We start from the raw sequence: 27,188 nt of genomic DNA, 5'->3' as shown, positions 1-27,188 counted from the left end.
GAGAAAGTCGGCATATAAAAACCAACTCTTCTTATTATTATATGCCAACTTTCTCTACCACTTAAGGAAGAATCAAACAGGCTTACACCTTCCCTTCCCCACCCCACAACAGGCACCCTGTGAGGTAGGTGGGGCTGACAGAACCTGCAAGGGAAGCCTCTCCACTAGTCTTGGAGATAGTCTCCAGGCCACTGCCATGCAGGACTCATAGCCTGGCCCTGTAGCCCCCCAGGACCCTTTTCCAGTCCACAGGAATTTATGAAGAAGAAGAAGAATTGGTTTTTAAATGCTGACTTTCTCTCCCACTTAAGGAAGAATCAAACCGGCTTACAATCACCTTCCCCTCCCTACAACAGACACCCTGTGAGATAGGTGGGCTGAAAGAGTGTTACTAGCTCAAGGTCACCCAGCTGGCTTCATGTGTAAGAGTGGGGAAACCAATCCAGTGCACCCGCCACTCATGTGGAGGAGTGGAAAATCAAACCCGGTTCTCCAGATCAGAGTCCACCACTTTAAACCACCGCTCTTAACCACTACACCACGATGGCTTTACAACATCTAGTTTCTCTCTCATCGCTGTCAACTATTTCGCCTGCAATCCACACATTACCAGGGCAGGCAGGAAGGCAAGAAAGGCAGCCTGAGAAAGTGGGGCTTGCAGGAAACAGGTGAACAAGCCCCCCTGACTTCTAAGAAGTGCCCCAAGCATACAAAATAAATGGCACCAAGCCACGAGGGTATCAGGGAAACGCCTGAACTATACAATGCTGGAAAACTAAGCAAAAAAGGAGGCATGGAGAACTCACAAGACGTAGTCAAGGTGTAATTCAAAGTGACCAGTCCTCATGAACACAGGGGTTCCTTGTGCCCCCCGCCTTCAGCAACAAAAAAAAGAAAACATTAGTTGGACTTACAGCAGCTATGGATGGCTTCTTCCCATCGCCAGCAGGCGGATGAGTAACGTCTGCTCCCAAGAAAATCACTGGTTGTTGGAATACAGAAGGTCTTTAAAGAAAAGTGGGGGGGAGGGGAGAGAAGGCAGTCTCAATACCTTGTATGCAGCACTGCTTAGGAGGTTAATTGCTATTTTAGGAGAGAGAACGTCACTCTCACCATGTTACCATAAAGGGTTTTAGTATCTTCGTAACTTCAAATCAAACCACAACCACAAAATTCTGAACACAACATACGGAGCTGAAGGCATGAGACCCCTTGATTTATGACATATTCATATACCCTTGTTTCTCACAAACACTTCCGGATCTCTTGTCTTGTACCCTCCTGGCTGCAGGGGGAAACCCCCACTTTCAGACTAGTTTGGCTACAGATTTGTAAGCCAGAGTATCAACACTGATTAATATCAGGAAGTCGGGGAAGGTAACAGGATGAACCTGTGACCTACTACAATCCCAGGAAAGTGAGGTTTGCTGTAGCTTTTCATTAGAAGGTAAAGTACTCAGCAGGTGTACATCATAGGCAGGAAACAATAAAGGAGAAAACCATCCAAAGCCCAAGAGGTCTCCCCCCATGCCACCTCAAGGAAGTTTCAAAACCAGCCTGCAATGTTACACTTGTGTGTGTGTGTGTGTGTGTGTGTGTGTGTGTGTGTGTGTGTGGGGTCCCCCTGAGTGTTCAAGAAGTCAAAACTCTGAATCGGTATACCCTTGGGCTTGAAGCAGGTCCCCAGCCCACCAGTCCAAGATCAGTACTGGTGTTACAGCAGACCCCAAAGATTGGCCCTAGCCCAGATGAGATTTCAGAACAGGGTTTCCAATTAATACAAGGTAGGAGACTATCCTTGACTGAACCTTTCCTCACAATTTCTGTTCTTTTTTCTACTGAGCCTGATTGCAACCAATAAATCCAGATTTTAGGTGGTTAATATTTTGTGCCAAGAAGCATTACCAATTACTCAAACTGGGTCCTTGATTACTAGGTTTTTTTTTAAAAGGGCTGGTTTTTAACTGATTACATTTAAATACATTTACATATTGCATAACCTCAAGGAAGGTTCTTTTTTGAGGATCCAGAAATGTGCAAAGTACTTAAAATAGAAAAAGCTCTTGGAGAACAAGATCAAATTAATGAAAGAATACAGAACAGCCCTTATTATCCGATCCATAGTGGCTTTAAAAAACAAATACATACTACCTCTAGCATATGGACAAATATTTTAACATTAAACAGAGATTCTTACCGCTGATGAGGTACAAGGATGTTGTTGATTCCTCCAAGTTTTACATTAATCTTTAGGCACAAGTTTGAGAGGGTCTGAGGAGATGTTTTTATGACATTCTTTACTTGAACACACTGTGTGGCCATGCCCAAAAGCGTATCTCCCACACGCTTCACCTCCGCTGAGAAACAAGTATCAATATGGAGAAAAAAAGTCAGCTGACTTAGTTCCTGCCCTGCCCCCAGTTCTCAGAGGTGGGCGATTTCACAAGGAGCTGGACTGCTTTTCAGGACTTCCTAGTCTCTCTCTCTCTCTGCTTGGAGGGGCCTGGACTACTTTCCTGCCCCCAAACAATCTTCTGAAGTAGTTGTAGAAGGAGTGTGGAAGATGATCCTCAATGACAGAAACAGCACAAAAGAAAAATGCAGCCGGAAACGCCTACTCCTTCCTTTCCAATGCCCTGCAACTTTCTTTGCCTCTGGGGAAAGAGCTTTAAGAACATAAGGCAGGCCGTGCTGGATCAGACCAAGGTCCATCAAGTCCAGGAGTGGCCAGCCAGGTGCCTCTAGGAAGCCGACAAACAAGACAACGGCAGCAGCACTCTCCTGCCTGTGTTGCACAGCACCTAATATAATAGGCATGCTCCTCTGATCCTGGAGAGAATGGGTGTGCATCATGACTAGTATCCATTTTTACTAGTAGCCATGAATACCCCTCTCCTCCATGAACATGTCCACTCCCCTCTTAAAGCCTTCCGAGTTGGCAGCCATCACCACATCCTGGGGCAGGGAGTTCCACAATTTAACCATGCGTTCTAGATGGGCACAACTTTCTAGCATTCTAGATGGGCACAACTGGGTCTACTTTTCAAATGACAAGAGCAACTTACAGCCTGGCTCTCAGAGAGCACTATGTAAATATTTCTAGCTTTACAGCCAAAAGAAGACTGACAGCCCATTCCTGAAAAAAGGGCCAAAAGTCCTTAGGAGGCGGTGTGACCTTGCTGCCAGCGTGTGTGTAATCGTGCAATTACACGTACTTATGCTGGCGGCAAGGCCAGTCCCGCCAGAGGGAGAGCGCCACGGGACCACGCCTCTCCCCTCCACTGGCACGGCCTCTCAGTGGCGCCAGCAATGGCGTAGAGAGGCCTTGCCGGTGCACGGGGGCGTTCCGGGGGCGGGGAGGGAGGAGGAGCTGCCGGTTAGGCAGCCTCCTACCCTGGTCCAGCCGATTATGCCGGCGGCAGGAACGGCGGTGCTGCGCCTGCTATTTAGCCGTTTTCAATGGGCTTTTGGCCCCATTGAAAACAAAAAAAGCCCCCAAACAGCTTTTTTTGTTCCCGCGGCATGTGTGAAGCTGCTTAGGAAGAGGTGCCGCTGTACCTCTTCCCCGCAGACTCCGCACGCTGACTTTTCAGGAATGGGCTGTGAGTCACGTAGGGTCCATCCTTTGAGCTACAAAGGAGTGGGAACGATCTGCCGTCTTGCAAATATTCAACAGCCATTCCCCAACAGGGGACCTCCCTTGACATTCAACTGATAGGCTTATTCCTCTTACCCCCATTGGTTTCCCGCCACAAAACAAGCCTTTGGAACTGAAGAGTTTCCTCACAATTATTCCGCAGCGTTGCCCCACTTTTACTGTCTCCAGCAACTAGCTATGCTAAAATTTACCATTACAAAAAAACATACGGACAAAAGCAGCCATATAACCATGAACTGAGCATAAGTTCCTGATACTGGCTTACCATATACTGGCGTCTTCCCAGGCAGGATGACGATGATGAGTTGGAGCCCAGAATAGGTGTTCTTCAGGTGCCGGAACATGGGCTCCACGCTGTCTGCACCTTGTGCATATTTGCAGAAGCATGGCTGGCCCTGGATTGGCATCCCTGCGTCCTTGGAGATCTTCCGCAGCTGGTCCGTGAAACCCCTAGCCAGACATTAAGTGGTGGCTTATGAAGGAGCAATGCCAACATCTATGCAGACTGTACTTACAAGCCCTCTTTATATAATGCATCATTTAGGTAATCTGTCATAAGGAAGATGTCCCAATAGATACTTGTGTAGATGGCTTTAAAGAAGAATTAGACAAACCTAGGCATCTATCAATGGTTGACTATGTATGGATCCCCTAACAACTGGTGGTATGACAAGTAGGGGGAGATCAGCATAGGAAGGCAGACAGGCCAGCTTGGAGGAGATGGGGTTATATACACTTCAGTTTCTTAGCGCTGGTCATTACCAGTATTCTTAATGCTCCAAAATGAACCTGACCATCACCATGATCTTCTGCCAAGCTCCTACTCTGTGCGCCCCTGACCTTCAGAGGGCAGAAGGTGGGACCCTCCGATGTAGTGGAACCTCAACTATGGCTGTGGGGAGGTATTTCCATTATCTGGCACAGAGCCAAAATTTCAGGCATCAGGTCAACATATTATTGGTTCACCCAGGCTTCAGCCTGACTCGATCCTTTGTTGCTATGTGAGCCCCTATGCATTTTTTTTTTCTTCCATCCCATCAAATTCCAAGCTGGTGAGTGGGTCATAGGGACTGTAACACTCCAAACAAACTGCATGTTATCTCCTGTTGGGCTGTTTACAGCTTAATGATTTGTTATAAATTCATATTTTATTGTTATTACCCCGGTTTAACCATCTCAGAAGCCACTGGCTGAGAAGGGGGATTTAAAAAGGGTGCTACCTGTTTTTGTCACCTGGCCCTTTAAGGTCACACAAGCTGCTGACTCAGGGGAGCTCTTTGCTCTTCCACAGGTGCCCGGCCTAGTTCAACAGGTGTTCAGGCTGAGGAGCAAACAGGTTTTCAGACAGCATTTGAAATGTTGTGCTGAAGGAGAGTTTAACAAATACTGTGGACCACCAAAAGGACACATAAGTGAGTTCTACTTCAAATCAAGCCTGGAATGTTCCTAGAAGCTAAAACGACTAGATTGATGCTAGCGTACTTTGGTCACACTGTGAGAAGACAAGAGTCACTGGAAAAGATAATAATGCTAGGAAGATAATGAACGCAGCAGGAAAAGAGGAAGACCCAACATGGGATGGATTGACTCAATGAAGGAAGCCACAGCCCTCAGTTTGCAAGACCTGAGCAAGGCTGTTAACAATAGGACGTTTTGGGAGCCATTAATTGATAGGGCTGCCGTACCCTGGAATTGGCCTGATGGCACTTAACACACACAGAGTCAAAGCTCCTGTAAATTCACTAGTTGACCTCTGGAATGGGGAATTGACCCGAGCACGATTGCATGTTGGTGCCCTCTCTCAGGTCAAAGAGCTTCTGGGCTCAATTAAAGGTGCTGGTATTGATATTTAAAGCCCTGCCTACGGCCTGCAACCAACGCATGTTAAGGACAGTCTTCTCCCACATAAAGCTACCCGCTTAGTCCGGTCATCCTCAGTTGCCCCCGCCATCTGAGGGTAGACAGGTGACGATCTGAGAAAGGGCCTTTTCTGTTGTGGCACCAAAACTGTGGAACTTCCTATCCAGGGAGATTCATCTGTCTCCCTTCTATATTGGTATCTTTCGTCAGCTGGTAAAGACTTCTTCATCTGGATACCCACGATAATGGCTTCTGGTCCTCCTTCTAGTGTTTATGTGTTTTTAAATTGAATTTTATATTTTCAACTCTATTTTAATTATTTCAATGATTTCATGTTCACCACCTTGTGGACCCCGATTGGGTGGAAAGACAGCATAAAAATGTTTCAAATAAAATAAACAAATAAAACCCTTCCATTAAATAAGCAGTGTGAGTATTTTGAACAAACAAGCTACGTGGGGGTGGCTGGAAGGGGAATGATGCTCATGAGGGTTGGTCGTGAAACAAGTCATCCTACTGCACTGAAAGTCTAAACTGTAGACTTGGGGAAACAGACATGATGCGTCTCGCAAATGAGTGGGTTGCTTTTAACAGAAATGAAGAAAACTGAGAAATTCCAGCTTCTCTAGTCTGCTTTTGTAGAAACTCTTTGAAACATAATATGCTGCTATTATGGATCACTTCTGGTGCTGTTATGGTCCAGTGATCATTCCCTGTGTTTTAGGTACACTGTCCTCGCCTTTTCTGCTTTTCCTTCTCTTCTCATTACCCTTTCCCCATTTTCTTTCTTGGAGGATGGGGTGCAGCATGGAGAGGGCTGCTGACTGGAAATAGGATCGTGCTTAGTTCGGTTTTTTGATAAATACCTTTAGAAAATGCCACAGAAGACAAAAAGCAAGGAGGGATTGGGGAGGGGCTGTGACTCAGTGGCAGAGCCTCTGCTTGGCATGCAGAAGGTCCCAGGTTCAATCCCTGCATCTCCAGTTAAAGGAACTAGGCAAGTAGGTGATATGTGAAAGACCTCAGTCTGAGAACCCGGAGAGCCGCTGCCTGTCTGACTAGACAATACTGACATTGATGGACCAAGGGTCTGATTCAGTATAAAGCAGCTTCACGTGATTGGGGTAACGGATCATACAAACTAAGCCATGCCTATTTTCTTAACCCAGGAGGATAAGGGATAGAGAAAGTGTTACGTAACAAGGGTTCCTGCAGCGTTCACACCAGGACCCTCAAGAACCAAGAATACTGTGCTGCTTTGGTGAAAGTTCTTAATAGCTGGTGCCTAGATGAACAGAAAGAATGGGCCTCAACAGAAAACGAATAAATAGCCCATCAGTAGTCAAGCACATTTTCAGTAACCATTTCACGAACCATTTCGGCAGCAAAGGATAGTCTAGTTTCACCAGCTTCAAGGCAGCATGCAATAAACCATCATGAACACCTTCAAATCAACCATCCCAGCCTCAAACGTTTGGCATGGAGCCCAAATGCTTACTGCCCAAAAGACATTTAGGGGCTTACTTCAGTATCTCTTCACGGCACTGCCTCTGCGTTGCGAAGCAAGCTATGGCCCACATCTTTATCTCCACGCCGGTGTGAAACTGTTTTCCTCGCATATCCCACACACCGTGGCTTGGCGTTGCCACTGTTCGGTTCTAGAGAAATGTTTTTTCAAAAAAGGATATTGATGTACTGGAAGAGAAATTTACACCGTTTTTTGCTTCAAGGTGCCATTCCACAGATGCATATACTCAGATCCCTGCGTTAAGACAATGCCACTAAACTGAGCTTCCCAGAACTACAACCAGATCTAATAATCGGCACAATAAAAAAAAACCTCTTACCCGCCCTCCGTATTGCAGCATGGGAGCAGGGAGCACACGCCCTGTGACATGAGCCATCTCATCGCGAACTTTAAACTGAAACTCCTGAACAAATGGGTCGGCATCGTAGTTTGCGCTTCTCACCTTGGGGCAGAAACCAAACACAGGCATCATCATACTGGGTACGGGCAGTCTAGGAGTTGTTAAGAGTGCTGCAATTCCTTTCTGCTGCTCCAACAAGTTAGATTCAAACACTGTACTGTATACACAGAGCAGAGTCCTTCCGTAAATCTTCAACATACTTTTAGACTCCATGACCTTGAATGTAGAGCCATTTGCAAATTGTCCCACTAGTTGCTACTCAAACCCATTTTTAACACAACAGCCACTTGCACAGGCTCTTTCTTCTGGTGGAAGGAGCCTTCCCTTGTGGAGAAACATTTGCAGGAGGAAAATGCCTGAGCTAGTGAAGCAGCTCCACAAGATTTGACCCACATTTTACCCTTTAAGCCAGGAGTGTCAAACATAAGGCCCACGGGCCGGATTCAGCTCCTTGAGAGCTCTTATCTAGCCTGTGAGCCAGCACCCCCCTCCATCTCGATCTGGGCTGGCAAGCCATGACCCGGCCTGACCAAGTGACATTTATGTCGTATCTGGCCCGCATAACAGTTGAGTTCGACACCCCTGCTTTAGACTGAACATTGACAAGGCATAGTTAAAGTATTCCAGTTTTCTGTATCAACAGCACATAACCTTCCACCACTGCAACTGCATTTGATTTCCCCTGACTTAGATGGGTTTTTCACCTAACAGCAGCTGAGTGAGAACACCCGCTGGTTGCATAACTGAAATTTATGTTTTCTACTTCTATGACTACAAGTCAAGTTTCCTCCAAAAGTTCATCAGGCTAAGCCATAATGAAAGATGTGTCAGCGTGCAGCAGAAACCCCCCTCCCCCAATTCAGTTCATCAGAAGACACTCCTACACTCCACTGTGGAACTTTGGCCTGCTCCGCAAAATCTCTACAAAAGGCGCTGTTGGCAGAACCCTTCACGAACCCTTCACGTTCTGCCTCAGGCAGAACGGCACACGCGATGATGCAGTGCATGCATGCCTAATCTGTAAGTGCAACACAACCCCGGAGGAGAGAAGAAAGGACAAATGGTGAGTGTAATGTACACACATCACACTGTAGCCTGCATAAATTGGGCAAAGGGAGCTTAATCTTGCTCCCTTTGTGTAGAGTTTATGCAACGTGAGGATAGTGCGAAGGGCGTCACACTCTCTTCTAACACACCCAATAAAGGGACACTTTCTCAGCTCTAGTGATATGAACACACAAAAGTATCATTTTGAAAGAGAGAGGGAAGCAAACAGGCTACCACATGTCCCAGCAGGCACTGTGTGCATTTTGGGAGGAACCAAGATAATAAAGTTACACAAAGTTCCTGCTGTAAACATGCATTCGTCTGAATGCTTATCCCAAATAATTTATTGCAGAGGAAGCCAGCAGAAGGGCACTCTACAATATTCCGCTGAGAAGATGACCAAAAAAAAAAAAAAAGGAAAGCACATAAGTTATATTTATTGTTCCTTCCAGGGCACCCAAACTTTCATTTCAGATGTAGGAGTGAACTAACCAGCCGGCTGATTTCTTCTTGCCTGTCTGGAGCAGATCTTGCCGTTGCTTTGATCATGGTTGATGTCTGATTGTCTGTTAGCTTCTTGATACATCGCTGGCCTGCTACAATGTTACACACCTATAAAAACATGAAGTGTTGAAGACACATTTTGCAGTGGCTTAAGGTTTTAAGCAAATAAACTTAACTCAACGCTCTTTGAATGAATTATTGTGCAGGTTATAAAACATGGCTTGTGATGCGCAAGAATGGTATTTACGCCAAATTCTAGAAAACCAATTGGGGGGTTCCTTTGGATTTTTATAAGTGTTCCTTGATGAGAAAGTCAGTAAAATTAGATGGGTATCTCCGTAGGCCTGCTTGTGCACTACACAGCTGTAGAGGAATGCTGGGTAATTAATACAGGACAATAAGCAAGGCTGGGTCAACAGGGCATACCCATGAATGAGCTCCAAAATTCCTTGCAACACAGAAGCTCCATGGCAGGCAAACAATGTGGGAGGATTCCTTGAAGAACTACAGTCAAATAAAAGTTCCCCTCACATCTGGCAAGCTGTGCAATCTCAGCTGCATTTTGTTTTATTCCTGCTTGCAGGCATGAAGCCTGAGAGTGGCCACAGATGAGAGTTGAAGAGCAACAACTAAAGGACTCCTGGCATGTGGTTCACGGCCAGTGGCCACTGAGCGAGCCTTTCACTGGATTCAAAACCTGCGTACAGTTTTGGTTTCGCATTGGTTCCTGTTTATTAGTTTATTTTGCCTGTTTAAACTGATGCTTATTTAAACAGGGTGTTCGTGAGCTCCTTTGGGTCCCTATCAAGGAGGGAAATCAGGACCCCCAAAATATGCAGAAGCACCAGTGCTGGAGAAATGTTGATGGAATGTTTCAGTGGCCAGATCTTTTCTGCCCATGAAAGGCTGCAGGTGGCTAACCAGTCAAAGCTGGCAAAAGGCACTCCTGGCCACAGATGCCACCTAATATCCGGCAAGATGCCTGGGTCCAAGAGTATCTCCCAGACCATGGATCTGTTCCTTCAAGGGGAGTGCCATCTCATCCAGAACAGGAGCCACCTTAAATCCAGGTCAGACCTTCCAATCACCAGTAAGCACTGCTGTCTTGCCATGATTAAGCATCCACTTACTAGCCCGCATACACTCCAAAACTGCCTCCAGGCACAGTATTCAGGGTTCCTACATCCACCCCGGGTTTGGCCAGAAGTGCAAGACAGAGCTGAGTATCACCTGAATAGTGGTGACAACCCATCCCAAATCTTAGGATGACCTCACCCAACTTCATGTAGAAGTTAAAGAGCAATGGGGACAAGATGGAGTCTTGTGGGACCCCAACTAGTAAGCAGGCCCTAGCAAAACAGGCCCTTGGGCACCACTTTGGTCTGGGGAACAGTTTACCACCTTCCCACAGCAGGGTCCTTCAATCCTGTGAGCCAGCACAGTAGAGGGTAGCCCCCAAGATCTTACAAGTGGGTTAGATTAAAAAACAATTAAGTGTACAAAAAGATTTAACTCTTCCCCATTTAATTAAAGAACTGTCGTGACCCAGAGGGCCCAGGCTCATCTGATCTCATCAGATTTCAGAAGCTAAGCGGGGTCAGCCCTGGTTAGTCCTTGGATGGGAGACCACCAAGAAAGTCCAGGGTTGCTACACAGAGGCAGGCAAAGGCAAACTGCCTCATGAGTTGAAAGCCCTACGGCAGGGGTGGGGAACATCAGGCCTGAAAGCCGTATAAGGCCCGTGAAATCATTTGGTCTGGCCCTTCGTGGGTCCTGGCAGATCTCTAGCTCAGAAGGATCTAAGACTGGTGATCCGCCCCCTCCCGCGGCCAGGAATAGCCTTGATTCAAGGCGGATGTGAGTTTGCTTTGTCGAGAAAAGGAACCTTCTTTCCCCCTTGCAGAAAGGTACATTGTTTACTCACCGAGAAGGTCCTTTCCGCTCTGAAGTAGAAGGTCATCTTGAGCTTTGGGTGTTTCTCGTCCCGTTGCTTGGAGAGGCAGGACTTAATTTTAAACTACTTCCTGTCTCGGGGCGAGGAACGCCCACACTTCCAGTTTTTCTACTAAAAGCTCACGAGAGACAATTAAAACAAATAAACCAACATAACAACTAACACATCGTAACTGTCTAAACTCTGTAACAGGAATGTGACAATAACCCTTATAACATAGGAACACAACTCAGTGGTTAACCACAGACATTAACAAGGACTCTGTACATTAGTATCATTTATCTTTGTATACCAGTAACTGCTTGGCTGAGTCCCGTTGGTCAGCCACCTTGGAAGATGATGATCCATCTCCGGGTGGGCAAGATGACCTTCCACTTCAGAGCGGAAAGGACCTTCTCGGTGAGTAAACAATGTACCTTTCCCGCTCTGAAGGAAGGTCATCTTGAGCTTTGGGATGTCCAAGAGCAATTATATCGGGTGGGAATTAGTCGACATCATCTTCCACCACGAGTTGTAAAAACCGTCTCCCAAAGGCTACTTCTGCCGATGCCACTGTATTGATACGGTAATGCCTGATGAAGTGGAGACATTGGACCCCGTAGCCGCCTTACAGATTTCTTTTATGGAGGCTTGCTTAAAGAAGGCTGCTGAGGTAGTAGTACATCGCAGGGAGTGTGTAGTGATGCCGGATGGTACGTGCAGGCCACTGGCCAGGTATGCTTCTCTGATACAGCTGTGAATGGTCGAAAGTATCGCTTGGCATGACATGCGTATGCCTTTGTTGGGAGCTGATAATGAGCTAAATGGAACTCCGTTTTTCTGTAACTGTTTGTAACTGATTGTAACTGTTCTTGAAATGTATATGTACAATGCCCGACATAGATCTAAGGTATGCCAGTTACGTACTTGGGATTGGTTGGATTGGGGCAGAAGGAAGGGAGATGATTCTCCTGAGCATGGTGGTAATGTGTGTTCACTTTGTGAGTGAAGGAGGGGTCAGATCGAAGGACCACCTTGTCTATGTGGAATATGCATAGATCCTTGCGTATGGAAAGTGCTCCCAACTCCGGCACGCTGCTGGCCAAGGTGACCACCGTTAGGAACAACGTCTTCAGTTTGAGGAGACGTTGTTCTGAGGAAACATAAGGGAACTTCCCTCATTGGGTCGAATGGTTTCTAGGTGAGAGCTAAAGGAAATGCGTTAAGCCTCCAAGTTGGAAAATGATGCGCCAACATGGGGAGTGGATTGCGCCGCTCCCTGATAAGGCTTTCACCTCCAGATGAGAAGACAGCAGAATCCCGTCAAGCTTTGGACATATTGAGGCAATAGCTGAGATTGCTTCCGGAGAGTGGATGCTCTGAGATTTTGACGTACTCTGCCCTGGAAGAATAACAACAGTTGTGGCAAGGAAGATGATCTGGGGTTGGCGGACTTTCGTCCACACCACCTGGAGAAGGTCTCCCAAGTATACTCATATATCCTTTTAGTGGAAGGTTGACTGGTTTGTAAAATGGTTGAGACTACATCTTGTGACAGGCCCGGATCTAGAAGCCTAGCCTTCTCAACCTCCACGCGTTCCACTGGGGCCATCCTCGGACATCAGACTCTGAGGCCAGGGGAACAAAAGAGCGTCCGCTTGCTCCGCGTTCGGGTGGAAGAACCGGGAGAAGAATCTGCGAACTTGTCGATTCTGCGCAGAGGTGAACAGGTCCACATCGGGATACCAAATCGGTTGGTTATTAAGAGGAGGATATGAGGGTCTAATAACCACTCCCCTTCCTGGATGGACTGGCGGCTGAGTCAATCCGCTTCTAGGTTGTGTATGCCTCTGACGTGTTCCGCTCTCAAGGAAAGTAGATGTTTCTCCGCCCAGATCATGATGATGGAGGCTTCCTGATGCAAGCGTGAGGACCTGGATCCGCCCTGTTTGTTGATATGGGCCTTGGAGGCCGCATTGTCAGTCTGTATGAGGACACGATTGTTCTACAGGATGTGATGGAACTCCAGCAGAGCTACCTCACCGTTCTTAACTCCGAGAGATTGATGTGGAGTGTGTTTCTCAGAGGCCCGAACGCCTTGAGCAGAAGACTGGATGGGAGGTCTCATGTAGGTAAGTCTGGCCCGCTGTCAGATTGGTCTGGCCTATCCACCGTCTTAGGCTGGATCTGGCTCTTGGCAGCAGGCGGATGTGCGAAATGAGCAGCTTGAAGGGTCGTAGAGCTACCTGAAGGGGCCTGGTGTGGAACCAGGACCAGGACACTAAGCCGATGCAGGATGTCATTAATCCTAGAAGTCTTGTGAGAGCCATGAGTCGATGTTGTGGAGCTTTGGCTGTGGACTTTGGCAGTAAGGCTATCTTGAGTGCCTTGGCCTTGGGTAGAAAGACCTTGGAGACTATGAAGGCCCCCAGGTGAAGGATGCGCTGGGCTGGAATCAGGTAACTTTTGGCTCTGTTGATTAGGTAACCAAGACCTTGTAAGGTCTGAACAATTCGGTTGGTGTGTCTGGTGGCTAGCTGCTTGGAAGTTGCGCATACGAGGAGGTCATTGAAGCATGGATGCAGCTGGATCCCTTTCTCCTCAATAGGGCGACAGCAGTCACTAGGACCTTTGAGGTGGATGTAAGACCGAAGGGCAAGGCTATGAATTGCATGTGGGGGTCCAGGTAATTGAACCTGAGAAGGCGCCGAAGGGCAGTGCGTGTAGGCTTCAGTTTTAGATCTATGGAAGTCACGTAGGTGCCAGGTCGCAGGGCTTTGACAATGGTTCTCAGTGTCTCCATAAGGAAACGTCTTGTCGGGATGAAGCGAATGAAAAATTTGAGATCTAAAATCGCCCTCCAGACCCTGTTCTTTTCCTATTTGAAGGAATGCAGAACGGCCTCCATAGTTCTGTTGTGTTTGTCTTTGGTTCGATATTGTGGGAACTCCACACTTCGATCTGGTAATTTCCCTTAAAACTCTATTGCATATCCCTGTAGGATTAATTGCAGAAACCCAGGCATTTGCCTGGGCTCCGCCCCACTGTGGGAGGGGCATTTGCAGTCTTACCCCCACTGCTGTGACGTTGGCGTCACTGTTTGTACCTTCTTGGAAATTTGTCCGATTTGTCCCCTCTGAAGGTTGGGACGGGGGGGGGGGGGGCGCGCGGTTGAATCTATCGAACCTTCGAAAGGAGCCTCTCTGGGAGAGCCGGGAGGAACGCCTTTGATCCTGTCTAAACCTAGGCAGCATATGGGAGGAATAAAAGGACTGTTGGTATTGATTTGGCCTATAATCCTTCCTATGGTTATTTAACGTGTATCTGTTCTTGTCCTTGGTGTCGAACAGCATGTTATCTAATCTCTCTCCAAGAGTTTACCCCCCTTAAAAGATGAGCCAGCAAAATTGGCTTTAGATCTAAAGTGAACGTGCGAGTTCATAGCCACAAGGCCCTTCTAATAGCTGTGTTAGAAGCCACAGCTCTGGGGTCAAAGACTATGGCATCTAGGGATGCGTCTGCCATGAAGGAAAACGCCTTTAGAACTCTTTAGATAAAACGCCTTTAGAACGCCTTTAGATAAAAGGCCTTCAGCCGCCCTTTTATCGGCTGTGGGCAGAAGTTTAATAAGCTTTTTTGGTTTAAGCATTACTGACCTGGGTGGCCCAGGCTAGCCCGACCTCATCAGAACCCACAAGCCAAGCAGGGCCAGCCCTGGCCAGCATCCGGATGGGAGACCACCAAGGAACACCAGGGTCGCCGTGCAGAGAAAGGCACTGGCAAGCCACCTCTGCCAGTGTCTCGCCATCAAAAGCCCAAAAGGGGTCACCATAAGTCGGCTGCGACTTGAAGGCACTTTACACACACACGTTAGTGGCTCTGGTTATGGGTGCTATGGTTGCGTTAGCCTGGATCGCCAAGGCTGAGGCCTTGAGCGCCTTTCTAGACAGGAAGTCCATTTTTCTGTCCACATGTCCTTAATAAATCCTCCCCCATCGTCAGTAAAAAATTCAGAAAACTGCAGGGCTGTAACTGGGGCATCTACAACAGGTAATACCAGCATACCCATGGCCCCAGGATCCATCTAATACAGTTTCTTGGCATCGCCAGAGAACTGTTAGTTGTGGAGTGGCTTTACCCACTCGGACCTTATTAGGTTCTGAAAGGGCAATGGAACCTTAATAATGTGTGAGACACCTTGAGGGAAATAATCCTTGGATCCTTTGCGCCTGGATTTTGGTTTGGGGCACGTCAGAAGCCTCTGGCTGCTTAATAGATCCAGGGCAAATAAGGCTTAGGCTAGCAGGGATTGAAAAATCATCAAGGCTAAACAGCCTAGGCTGTTGCTCTTGAAATACAGTGAGCTCTTCGTCAGAGACAAGAACTCCTTTTCTACCTCCTCGGTCGCGGATCCCCGGCCGAGAGAAGAACAGTCGTCACCAAAGGTCAATTCATGCCTATTGGGGACTGATTTTTAGGGCAGCCTTAGTTTACCATTGTTTGTTAGTGATAGAATGGCTGCAGCATGGCTCCTCTTGCATGGGATCTGAGCCTGCATAGGACTGAGAAGAGACTAGGCCCTGGACTCTCCCTTGAGTGTGAACTGTGGCGCCCCCTGGGTTAGGGATAGATAAATTCAAGGCCTACAGCCTTTCAAAATGTTTTCCCACTATGAAAATCACCCTTTTCTCAGGTAAACCCTTTTCTCAGTTAATTCCCCTGGGGCCCCACTCCCATCCGGGGTGGGGGGTACTTTTCCCTTTGAAGTCTTGGAAGGATTTTGCCAACTAAGCGATCGGAGGAACCGGCAGGGACCTTGGAAGGTCGAGGCGGCACTCAGCTTAGTATATCTTCTTGAATGTTTCCCGCTCTTTTTCGCGGTCGCCCTTGTCGCTGCTTTTGCCGCCGTGCGGGAGGCGAAGAAGTTTTCTTGGCGTCCCTCTCTGAAAGTCCGCAGGAGCGGCAAACAGTGGGAGCCAGCTTGTTATGGCCGCTAAGCGCTGCATCGTGATCTGAATCGGAGAGAAGTTCTACTTCCTCCGCTACTGCAGTCGCGGCATCCATTTTGGGCACGTCTTTTTTCCCTTGCACAAGCCCGATGCAAACCGGCTATGCCGCTGCGGAACGGACTGGGAAGGCAAGACACACAAAGGGAGCCAACACAGTACAGTTAGGAGGGGAGGAGGGGAACAATGGAGTAAAACAAGAGGATAGAAGAATTCACTTAGCCAATCTCCTAAGATCTAAGTTCCAGCTATGGCTGGAGCATCCTCTCTCCAGCAAGGCAGGAGAATAACTGGAAGTGTGGGCGTTCCTCGCCCCGAGACAGGAAGTAGTTTAAAATTAAGTCCTGCCTCTCCAAGCAACGGGACGAGAAACACCCAAAGCTCAAGATGACCTTCCTTCAGAGCGGGAAGAGTTGTTAGCTATGGAGCTGCTAGGACCACCCAAGAAACTATGTTAACCCTTTCCCACCTGGGCTGTGGAGAAACGTATTTCCTCTGTATTACAAGAGGGCTGGGGGCAGAAGTGGCGACAATGGAGGGGTTAAAAGGGGCAGGACCAGAATGTATGGCCCGGGAATGATGCTATAAATATCCAAATGGCCCTCGGCAGAAAAAAGGTTCCCCACCCCTGCCCTACGGGGTCGTCATGATTCAGCTGCAACTTGATGGCGCTTTACAGACACATAAAAGTAAAGAGCTGCTCAAACATCTGGCAAGCAACTTGCGAATGCCACATCGTAAAAGATGAAACACACAAAGTAAGCAGTCTTCAGAGTACGTTACTTCAAGAGGCAGGTAGGTGTGTTTCTGCTCCTGTCCCACTTGCAGACAAGGAAGATGAGGATACTTCAGCTGGAGGTTGTACTTTTCTCTGAAGTACTGTGCTACTGTTCTTTCCACAGTCTGACCATTTTCTAACTGCAAAGGGAAGCTGGATGGGGGAAGAAAGGCATATTTTTGTCACAGTGGAATTAGAAGAGTTCATCGTTGACGGGCTACAAAAAAGCCCATGATCCATATGCATTTTAGTCCTCCCAAAGACCCAAAAATCATATTCACGATACATAAATCAGGTTTCAAACATTCGCTTACGTTTGATGACTGGCAGGTCTCCTTGTAACATTACAGACACGGTATTTCCGCCTCATTGTTCCACAATGAGTCACTTCAACCTTCAGACCTGTGTGAAAATAATGGGGGGGGGATGATTGACAATCACAGAATGGCTGTACACAAAAAGCTACTTTATAATGGGATGTGTGAATGTTTTATCAGTAAGGATGTCAGCAGGTTCCTTAATATGGAACAAAAGTGTGGCACAGTTTGAACATTGTAAACTTTCACACATACACACGCACAAACCCCAAATACAGGACTAGAAGAGGTAGAGAGGGCTCAAATAGGTCTTTGGACAGATGCTAAAAATTAGAGCACTTGCTATTATGTCTATTGCGTAACCCGCAAAAAATGGTAGAAATGGATTATGGCTTGGGAATAATTTGCTACTGTGCTTTACTGGGCTGCACATTCTATGATGTTTTGTAATTTTAAAAAAATTAAGCAGAAGGTATTTTAAAACTCCACGGCTTGCTGCATATGTCCAATACCAGTTCACTACAGTTTGGGGCCATATTTTGTACCCATGAAAGCTGGTTTTATCCAAGCTTACCTTTCTGAGTTTTGTCAGACCAGCATTTTCATTGTTTCCTCAAGAATGCGAGCCTTGATTAGGCTTTAGTAGATGCGTAACCTTCTACCGGTAACCTCTGCTCATGGCAAACACGCCCCACCTGGTCAACTGGAAAGAGCAATTTGCTGCCAACCAATGGGGGTCTCTTAATATCTATTAATCAGGAAAGGGCTCCCACTACTGTGCCTGGGCAAGTGGGCTGGAAAAAGCCTTTGGCCACAGAAACAAAATGGCATACAACAGGAAACGAGGGCTCTATCATATCAACTCTTGCTAGACAGCTGATAACTCAGGAGAGGAAGCCCTCTGAGTGCTGATGAAAAAGGAAGCACAGAATCTATGTCACGAACCGAAGTGTGTGTGTGTATTTGCATCCCACTAAGTGCCACAAACTAATCAAATTATTGTCATCTTCTTCATATAAGCTGCAAAGGGGCTGCCACCCCACACTGCAGCCACAGGATGCTCAAGTTAGACATAGAGAGAGGGTAACACCCTAACTTAGCCTTCACCCAACTTAAGTGACTGTTCTTATCAGTACAATTGTTTCAGCTTGCATACTGAAGAATTTCTTTTGGCAAGACGTACTTCTTGGTCGCCCTGACCTGGGTGGCCTAGGCTGGCCCAATCTTATCAGATCTCAGAAGCTAAGCAGAGTCAGTCCTGGTTAGTACCTGGATGGGAGACCACTAAAGAAGTCCAGGGTAGCCACCCAGGGTAGCCACTTGAAATCCCTATGGGGTCACCTTAAGCTGGCTGTGACTTGGTGGAACTTGAGACCACTTTCCCCCACCACTCATTGGTGAGAAGGATGAAAAGCAACATTGGAATTTGATGTTATAACATGGATAGGTGCCATGAGACAAAGACACATCACAGAAGATTTCTCTCTCTAGGCAGCATAGGGGTTTTTTTTTATGTGCATTGCTCAAGCCTCCAAAAGTTATGAGGGCTCAGGTTTCCTTGCACAGGTTACAAGGGTGGGATTGCAGATAAACAAGAATCCAAATTCTACATCAACACACAAAGAGAATAGTGTGTATGTGTCAAGAGAGAATATGCCATATACTTTCAAAGAACACACACACTTATAGATTTGAGAGAATTTAGCAAGAGTACCAATAAGAATCCTGAAAATGCCACCTGAGTTGCTCCACAGAAACCAGGGCTCTGTTTTCCCCACTTACCCTTTATCTCTTTGGTGAATTTTACCCGGTGAGAATCAGTCAGAGGTCGTGGCTGTTCATCAATGTTGTGAATATCAAGAACTTCACACATGAACTGAATTACAGGTTGTGCTTTGTAGAAGGCAGTGGCAGAAACTAAAGAGAAAATAAACCTGTTAAAGGATATGGACATCTTTCCTCAAACAATAAGAACATAAGAAAAGCCCCGCTGGATCAGACCAAGGCCCATCAAGTCCAGCAGTCTGTTCGGACAGTGGCCAACCAGGTGCCTCTAGGAAGCCCCCAAACAAGATGACTGCAGCAGCACCATCCTGCCTGTGTTCCACAATGTAAAGGAATCTTCTCATACAGAGAGTAACAAAACAAAAAACTATCGAAACTCCGTTTCATGTTTGCCTATCGCACCTGGAGAGGATCACAATTAAACATGTCAAGTATAGAAACAACATGCCTCTTTAGAAGAGAAGACTGAGAAGGGATCTGATAACCATTTTCAAGTACTTGATGGTGCCGAGCAGTTTTCTGTTGCCCCAGGTCAGACCAGAACCAACAGGTTAAAATTAAATCAAAAGAGTTTCCATCTAGTCATTAGGAGGAATTTTCTAACAGAACAGTTTAACAGTGGAACAGGCTTCCTCGGGAGGTGGTGAGCTCTCCTTCCCTGGAGGTTTTTAAGAAGAGGCTAGATGGCCATCTGTCAGCAATACTGATTCTATGATCTTAGGCCAGGGGTCGGCAAACTCATTAGTCAAAAGAGCCAAATATCAACAGTACAACGATTGAGATTTCTTTTGAGAGCCAAATTTCTTAAACTTAAACTATATAGGTAGGTACACTGTTTATTAACTTAATAAACTTTAATTAAAGTTTTAAGTCTTAATTAAACTATAGGTACACTGAATAAAACTTGATATCATACTTAATAGTGAACTTATGTATTGATAAAAATTAAATTGTAAGTCCCTGCCATTTCCCCCTCCCCGTCTGGAAGCCTGGTCTACCGCCATAAAAGCCTATTGGTAGACCTGGCCTCCGGCTGAGTCCCATTGGGAGGCCAGGTCTACCCATTGGCTTTCTTGGCAGTAGACCTGGCCTCCGGAGGCCCATAGAAGCCAATGGGTAGACCTGGCCTCTGAGGAGGGAAAAAAGTAAGTAAGGTATCCATAAAATTAAATCATGACAATGACTGACAAACACTGTATATTTTCCCCATCTGCATTCTCAAAACTCTGCAGGGGGGCTTATTGTTGAGTTGTGCATCTGAGTGGCAAATCCAAGGCAAAACCTCCCATTCACAAATGGCCAATAACCCCCATGCAGAGTTTTGAGAATCTGGATGGGGAAAATGTGCATCTGAGTGGCAAATCCAAGGCAAAACCTCCCATTCACTGGCAGGGCGAAGGTCTCGCCTGTCCGTGCCGACCCCCGAGCCACGGCCCCTCCCAAGAAGCCGGCTCCGCTATCTCTCCCCCACCCCCCCGGTCAGCCAAACGTCCACCCACGCTCAGCCAGGGATGAGGATTTTGTCCCGAGTCGGCAGGCTTACCAGCCGACGCGAGACAACAAACGGATGACTCCGACGACTCTTCCACCCCTCGCAGACAACGAGGGGAGCTGAGGGAGGGGGGCGGGCTCCCAGCAGAACAGCCGACCGGGAAAGAGGAGCGGGCAGCCAGGGAAGCAGGAGGCGGGGCAGGGAAACAGCCTGGCGGACCCCACGTAACAGCTGGGCAGGCGGAGCCCCGCCAGCCTCGAGACGGCCCAGAGCGAGGCGGCACCTGCCTCTCCCCCCCCTTGCAGCAGCAGCCTGGGCAGCTGGCCGCCGCCTCTCACCGCCGCCTCTGATCCCTCCCCGCTGGGGAGAGAGAAAGAGGAGGGGAGGCCGGGGGAGGGGGCGCCGCCTCCCGGCTCCTCCCGCCTGGGGCGCGCTGGAGCCCGGCGGGAGCACAGCACCTCTGCCTGGCTGGGCGTGGGGATGCGGAGGAGCCGCATCAGCCGACGGACGCGGGGGGAGGCGGGGAGCCGCACTCAATGGGCCAAAGAGCCGCGTGCGGCTCGGGAGCCGCGGTTTGCCTACCACTGCCTTAGGCAGATGATAAGAGGGAGGGCATCTTGGCCATCTTCTGGGCATGGAGTAGGGGTCACTGGGGATGTGGCGGGAGGTAGTTGTGAATTTCCTGCATTGTGCAGGGGGTTGGACTAGATGGCCCTGGTGGTCCCTTTCAACTCTATGATTCTATGACACATTCATTTGAAAGAAGCAGGGAAGTTGAGCTTGTTACTTAAAAGTTGTTTTGTAAAAAAGAGATCGTCCTCATTCTAGAAGGCTCAGCAAAAAACTGCTTGCGACCGCTGCATCAAGCTAATGTCTCTGCACATTCTCCCTTGAGACATTGGAAACACCTGGGCACAGCTGTGGAATGATGGTGCTGCACACGTAGCCACATTTCACTGTGCTGGCACAAGGTTTCTATTTCTAACACTCAGCATTTTAGGCAGTTGTGCACATCTGCATGAACCCCCCATGAAAAAGAAAACTGCTAAAATAGATAGTGGCAGAGTTGCTGAAGCCATATCTGGATTGATATTTTAAAGGTCACCTTCGGCAGTTTTAAACCTCTAGTTATGCATGGCATGGTATGCAGTGTTTAGTTTAAAAAAAAAATTATGTTCATAATTTTTTTTTTGAAACTTCCTTTGGTCTCTTACCCACAAGCCATTTATTTAATACATTTTCCCCTGCCCTTTCCCCATGAGCTCAGGGCAGCATACAATGTTCGCACTTTTATCCACACAACAACCATGCGAGGTAGGTAGGACAAAGACTGTCAAGGCGAAGAACTCCCAGGGAGCTTCATGGCGAAGTAGGGATTTGAATCTTGGTCTCTGAGAACCTAGCCCGATATTTTAACCTCTACCCACTCTCTAATTACTTAGGCTGTGGCTGTGAGCCTCCTCAAACAGAACTACCAGTTTAAAAAAAACCCTGCTGTAAACCACTGCTTCTGAGCCTATATGAAAAAGCAGAATATAATCTAACAATCTTTCCACTATTCCAGTGTTTTATAATTCTTTACCAAGTTCCTAGAAATTTCTGCACGTGTTTGCCATGTAATAGGAAAAATAGTTCCTCATATTCTGAAAATGGTGACTTCACTGCACAGAGTTAGATGTGCCCAAATGAACATTTATGGCCTTCTGATGCTTTGGTCAGTGTAACAGTTTAAGCAAGGATCTGTTTCCCTGCCTTTGCCGCACTGTGAGAACGCAAAGCCAAAGCTGCAATACGCTTAAGAATGCCTTCCGCATAGCAGAGCTACTAAACCGTGAAACAGTTAATGAGGCATTTCTGAGGTTCCCAGGCCTCAGATGCACGGAACACAGAACGTCCCCTTTACAAATACAACAAAACATTCTTCAGACATGCGTCACCGTCAGCAGCCCGCCAACTTCACATGACGCAGGCTAGCTGACACCTACAGATGTCGATTAACTGAATGAACACAAATAGCTTACACACACACACGCCTTACATACGAGCGAAAACCCACCCTGCTTTAGTTATTCACTATGGTAACCCAATGCGAACAGACTTTGTAAGTACGCTGCACTTGAAAGGTGATGATAAATAAGTTCCACTAGATTTCAGAGGAGGGGGAGCTTTGCTCCACGGCCAAAGTTAAAACACTTGTGTATGATGTTTCACCAGTTTAAACCTTTAACAAGAAGATTATGCACAAGCAGATTTTAGATGAGAGCTGAAGGGAGGAGCTCATTCTTTAAAACTAAAAACACTGGAAGTAATTTCCACATTAAAAATTCTTCCACCCCTTACCATGCCAAATTTGGTGACCCATACTAGAGATTCACTCCAAAACTATTTCAGTGAGATCTGGTTTGCATTCCTATCATTAGCAACAGGGAAAACATAGTGTATGGTCAGAATGTCAGACTGGGTGCCCATTCAGCCATCAAGCTCATTGGGTGATCAAGGGTTGTTCAGGCTTTCTCCCTCAACCTAACCTACCTCGCAGGGTTACTATGAGGGGAAGAGAGAACAATGTATGCCACCCTGAGTGGCTTGGAGGAAGGGCAGGATAAAAGTGTGCTAGACCAGGGCTTTTTAAACTTTTTCCACTTGCAACCCCTTTTCGCCCGAGAAATTTTTACGCGACCCCGGGTATATAGGTATGTAAAATAGGTATACAAATCAAACATTTACTGAAAATAAATAATAAATAAATTTATTTTAAAACAATTCTTTGGTATACATATAATTTTACCATTTACTATTGTCGCGACCCAGTTTAAGAAGCTTTGTGCTAGACAGCACCTTCCCAAATCTGAGGCAATATTCACCGATTTTTTCCTATCATTTTCTTTGATTCTATTTACTTCATTAATAGCCTGCTTTTCTCCCCAATGGTGATACAAAGCAGCTTACATCATTCTCATCTTTATTTTATCCTAGCAACCACCCTGTGAAGTAGGCTAGACTGAGAGTGCATGACTTGCCCAAGGTCACCCAGCAAGCTTCCATGGCAGAGTGGGATTCAAAGCTGGGTCTCCCAGATCCTAGTCCGATACTCTTAACCACTGCACCACGATGGCATTAACCGCTGCTATATTAGCAATACTGACCTTAATGGGGCACTTTATGTAGAACTAGTTTAAATGGGTGTCTACTGCAGAAGATCAATGCAAAAATCAATAGCACAAACTGAAAGCAGAAGAGGAATGCATGGCATATGTATAGAGTTTAGAGTGGCTTATGGTTTACTTGTGAAAGACACATCATTTTAATAGGACCACTACTTGCTCGTCTCCAAAATGTTACAAATGTGCCTTGGCAATTGCAGTTATTTTCCTAGTTTCAACACAGGATCAGAAGCAGACAATTAACTCTGCAAGAAAGCCAGTATCTCACAGCTGCACACTGCAGCAAAAGTCATTTTGGCCATGCCACTCGACAGAGACTTCCTGGAGACATCTCACTGACTACTGCAGGAATGCAACACCTTGAACTCAGGCATCAAGAGCAAGATTCAGACGGTGCAGGTCCTTTTGCTGAACTTTTGACTTTCAGACACCCCAGAGAACATCATTTTCAACTGGCTCATGCCAGTCATGACTGCCCTGACCCGGGTCTTGATAAGACAAAGAATTTTGGATGTAGAAAGACAGCATGATCTAAACAGAGTTTAAAATGTGTGTTGCAACCGAAGCACTCTTACCAACTTGGCCCCGATGTCTTATCTTATCCCCTTGAATAACCCTGACCATAGGAGGGCCTTCACATTGATGCGCTGTAATGCTTTTCCTTCAGCTATATCGGGAGATATATACCCTATGGTGAACGTTTACGCCCTTGTTCTGATGGGAGTATAGAGACCCTTGAACATGTTATGTTTGACTGTAAAATTTATTGCAAGATACGAGAAGCCATTTCCTCTATAATAGCTGGCTACCCAGGGAGATCTAGAGCAATCTGTCTTTTTAACATGCTCTCAGATAAGGATATGGAGCTAACCTTTAAAGTGGCCAAATTTAGATGGCGAGCTATGAAGACTAGGCGAGCATGGGTTGAACTTAATGGATGAGCGATTCTATATTCATATTGACTGCAATTATGTGCCTCATTTTAAAATTATGTTCTTAACGGCTCTCCTATGAGTGAGTGACCATTTTCGGCAAGTATTTATTGGTGTTACCCTTTTATTATGTATATTTTTTTTATTTGCTGGTCTTGGACCGTATTAAAGTTATTGATTGACTGCCCTGACCCTGGGCAAGGGTGTAGAAGCTGCTCATCATGTTGGGATGTTGGTCAGGGCAAAGAGCCCTCATGAGACTTCCCTAAAGGGGGGGGCATGCTTTAAGAGGCTGGGATAGATATTTAAACCCTCACAAATAACAAAACTTTTAATGTAAGTACACAATGCTTCATACTTTGATGCAATCATCAGGTTTGATCCAGAAGGAGATTTCCACAGACAGAAGTGGAGGGATTTGTGTTGAATCTCTATTCTACTGCATCTACGGTACAGTACATCTACATCTCATCCTCCTGGAGCAGCATTTGGGGGAGCCATTTGGGATGGGGTGGGTGGTGAGAAAGCCCCATGCTGCTGGTAGAAACACCTTCCATTGGATCCAACCCATCATTTTCATTGGAAACGTTCTTTGCCACATTCTTAAACTTACCATCAATATTCAGCATCATTTTCCACATAGCAGGCCGAACAGACTGATGGAATCCAAACCATACTTCCCGGCCACCTCCCAAAGGGTGGTCATATCCTTCTGGAGCAGAGAAAAAAGAGCGGCCTACAGGTGTATATCTATATGAAGAAGACATCAAGTTATGCTGCAGTTATCCTTTGAGATAGTTAAGTAGTCAACTAAGAAAAAAAAGCAGAAACAATAAGCCAGGAGTTTTTGAGCACACCTGTTATTTGGATCTCTGCCTTATCTAGTCAGACTGAAGACCAAGTACAAAAAGAAAGAATAAAGGTGACAAAAATGCTTCTGCGCCGGATTTTCTAGCATATTTAGAAGTTTGGAAGTGGAAAAATGGAGACTGGAATACATTTTGGGTTCAGCTACTCTAAAAACTATTTTAATATTTCACATAGATACACACGCACCCACACACAAACTGGGAGCCCCTGAAGAAAATCACATGGAAAATTATGCATGTACACAACAGCACAAAATTGGTAAGCAGTTTCCTACCCGCCTTTCTCTCATTTCCAGAAGTCTAGCACAACTGCCCTGTATCACTGACTGCTGAGCAGGAAGCTTGCTCATTAACCCCTAACCTGACCAGCACCACTTGGGGAAGTATTTTTATCTATCCCTTCCTGTGTTGTATGGAAGACCTGTGGTGGGTGGGGTTGGGCACACATCTCCTGACCCCAACGTCTCTCACTCAAGCACATCTCCTCCAACCCCGCCACATTCCAGATCATCGTATGTCAAGGGCTACTGTCCCCTCTGACGCTGTCAAAGGGTTGGGGGTTAATTAGTACCAGAGGAAGCAATTTCCATTCAAACCTTAGTTAATTCTCCCCCTACACACACACAAACACATGGGGACTGTTTTTACTTCAAAGGAGTCAGTATCCTTAAAAGCTGATTACATCATATTGTAGCTAGGTTCGAGTCCAGTAGCACCTTAGAGACCAACACGATTTTTGAAGAAGAGTTGGCTTTTATATGCCGACTTTCTCTACCACTTAAGGAAGAAGCAAACCGGCTTACAATCACCTCACCTCCCCCTCCCCACAACAGACACCCTATTATGTAGGTGGGGCTGAGAGAGAGCTGTGACTAGCCCAAGGTCACCCAGCTGGCTTCATGTGTAGGAGTGGGGAAACCAACCCGGTTCACCAGATTAGCCTCCGCCGCTCATGTTGAGGAGTGGGGAATCAAACTCAGTTCCCCAGATGAGACTTCACCGCTCCAAACCACTACACTACGCTGACTCCCCAGGTATAAAGGTAAAGGTCCCCTGTGCAAGCACCGGGTCATTCCTGACCCATGGGGTGATGTCACATCCCGACGTTTCCAAGGCAGACTTTGTTTACAGGGTGGTTTGCCATTGCCTTTCCCAGTCATCTTCCCTTTACCCCCAGCAAGCTGGGTCCTCATTTGACGGACCTCGGAAGGATGGAAGGCTGAGTCAACCTTGAGCCGGCTACCTGAAACCAATTTCCATTGGGATCGAACTCAGGTTGTGAGCAGAGCTTGAACTGCAGTACTGCAGCTTACCACTCTGCACCACGGGGCTCTTTCCCCAGGTATAAGCTGGGGTATGAGCTTCTGAGAACCTTCATCAGCTTTTGACTCTTGAAAGCTTATACCCCAAAAATTGCGCTGGTCTCTAAGGTGCTACTGGACCAGGATCTAACTATTCTACTGCAGACCCACACAGCTACCCTCGGAAACTACATCACAGAGTTAATTCTTAATTAACCCTCCCCTGAGCACTCTAAAAGCTATCTCAGGCCACTTACCCCACACCCCCTAACCACCACCTCACTCAGCTGCCCTCAACTTTCTGCACGCCCTGGAGAATAATTAGTATATTCAATCCTCATAATGCTTGTTTGGTGAGGGCTTTTTGTTTTTTTGTTTTTAATCTACCAACGGGTATTTCCTGCATATCTCTGAGGAATCCCCCAAGTATGCAAAATGCCTACTTTGTCTGTGGGTGGCCTCATTTCACCTCCCTCTTGAGAGGCACAGCCTAGAGTAGAATGTAGTGCAATTAGGCCAAGATACACATCCTATCAATCATGCTAAGAATTCAGCAGGACGGCAGCATTATCCCCAAAGCATGGTGAGGAGGCTGAGGGATAGGGTCTTGCCTC

At 46.8% G+C, this 27,188-nt stretch overlaps 1 protein-coding gene across 1 annotated transcript in view; it reads right to left on the bottom strand.

Moving 5' to 3' along the window:
* LOC130474341 (protein argonaute-3) overlaps window positions 1–27,188 on the bottom strand; it is a 69,729-nt gene that overhangs the window by 11,335 nt on the left and 31,206 nt on the right. Inside the window, exons 5-14 of the mRNA XM_056845909.1 lie at window positions 25,018–25,154; window positions 18,814–18,948; window positions 17,029–17,116; window positions 16,720–16,867; window positions 8,986–9,105; window positions 7,366–7,488; window positions 7,043–7,176; window positions 3,924–4,108; window positions 2,198–2,357; window positions 915–1,005 (exon numbers count right to left, since the gene is read on the bottom strand). Of these exons, the coding sequence (XP_056701887.1) occupies window positions 915–1,005; window positions 2,198–2,357; window positions 3,924–4,108; window positions 7,043–7,176; window positions 7,366–7,488; window positions 8,986–9,105; window positions 16,720–16,867; window positions 17,029–17,116; window positions 18,814–18,948; window positions 25,018–25,154 (1,321 nt within the window). The remainder of the gene's footprint in view (window positions 1–914; window positions 1,006–2,197; window positions 2,358–3,923; window positions 4,109–7,042; window positions 7,177–7,365; window positions 7,489–8,985; window positions 9,106–16,719; window positions 16,868–17,028; window positions 17,117–18,813; window positions 18,949–25,017; window positions 25,155–27,188) is intronic.

The sequence above is a fragment of the Euleptes europaea genome, chromosome 3, assembly GCF_029931775.1.
Source record: "Euleptes europaea isolate rEulEur1 chromosome 3, rEulEur1.hap1, whole genome shotgun sequence".
NCBI classification, from domain to species: domain Eukaryota; kingdom Metazoa; phylum Chordata; class Lepidosauria; order Squamata; family Sphaerodactylidae; genus Euleptes; species Euleptes europaea.
The sequence above is the reverse complement of the archived record's forward strand: the minus strand, read 5'-3'. Positions and strand labels throughout refer to the sequence as shown.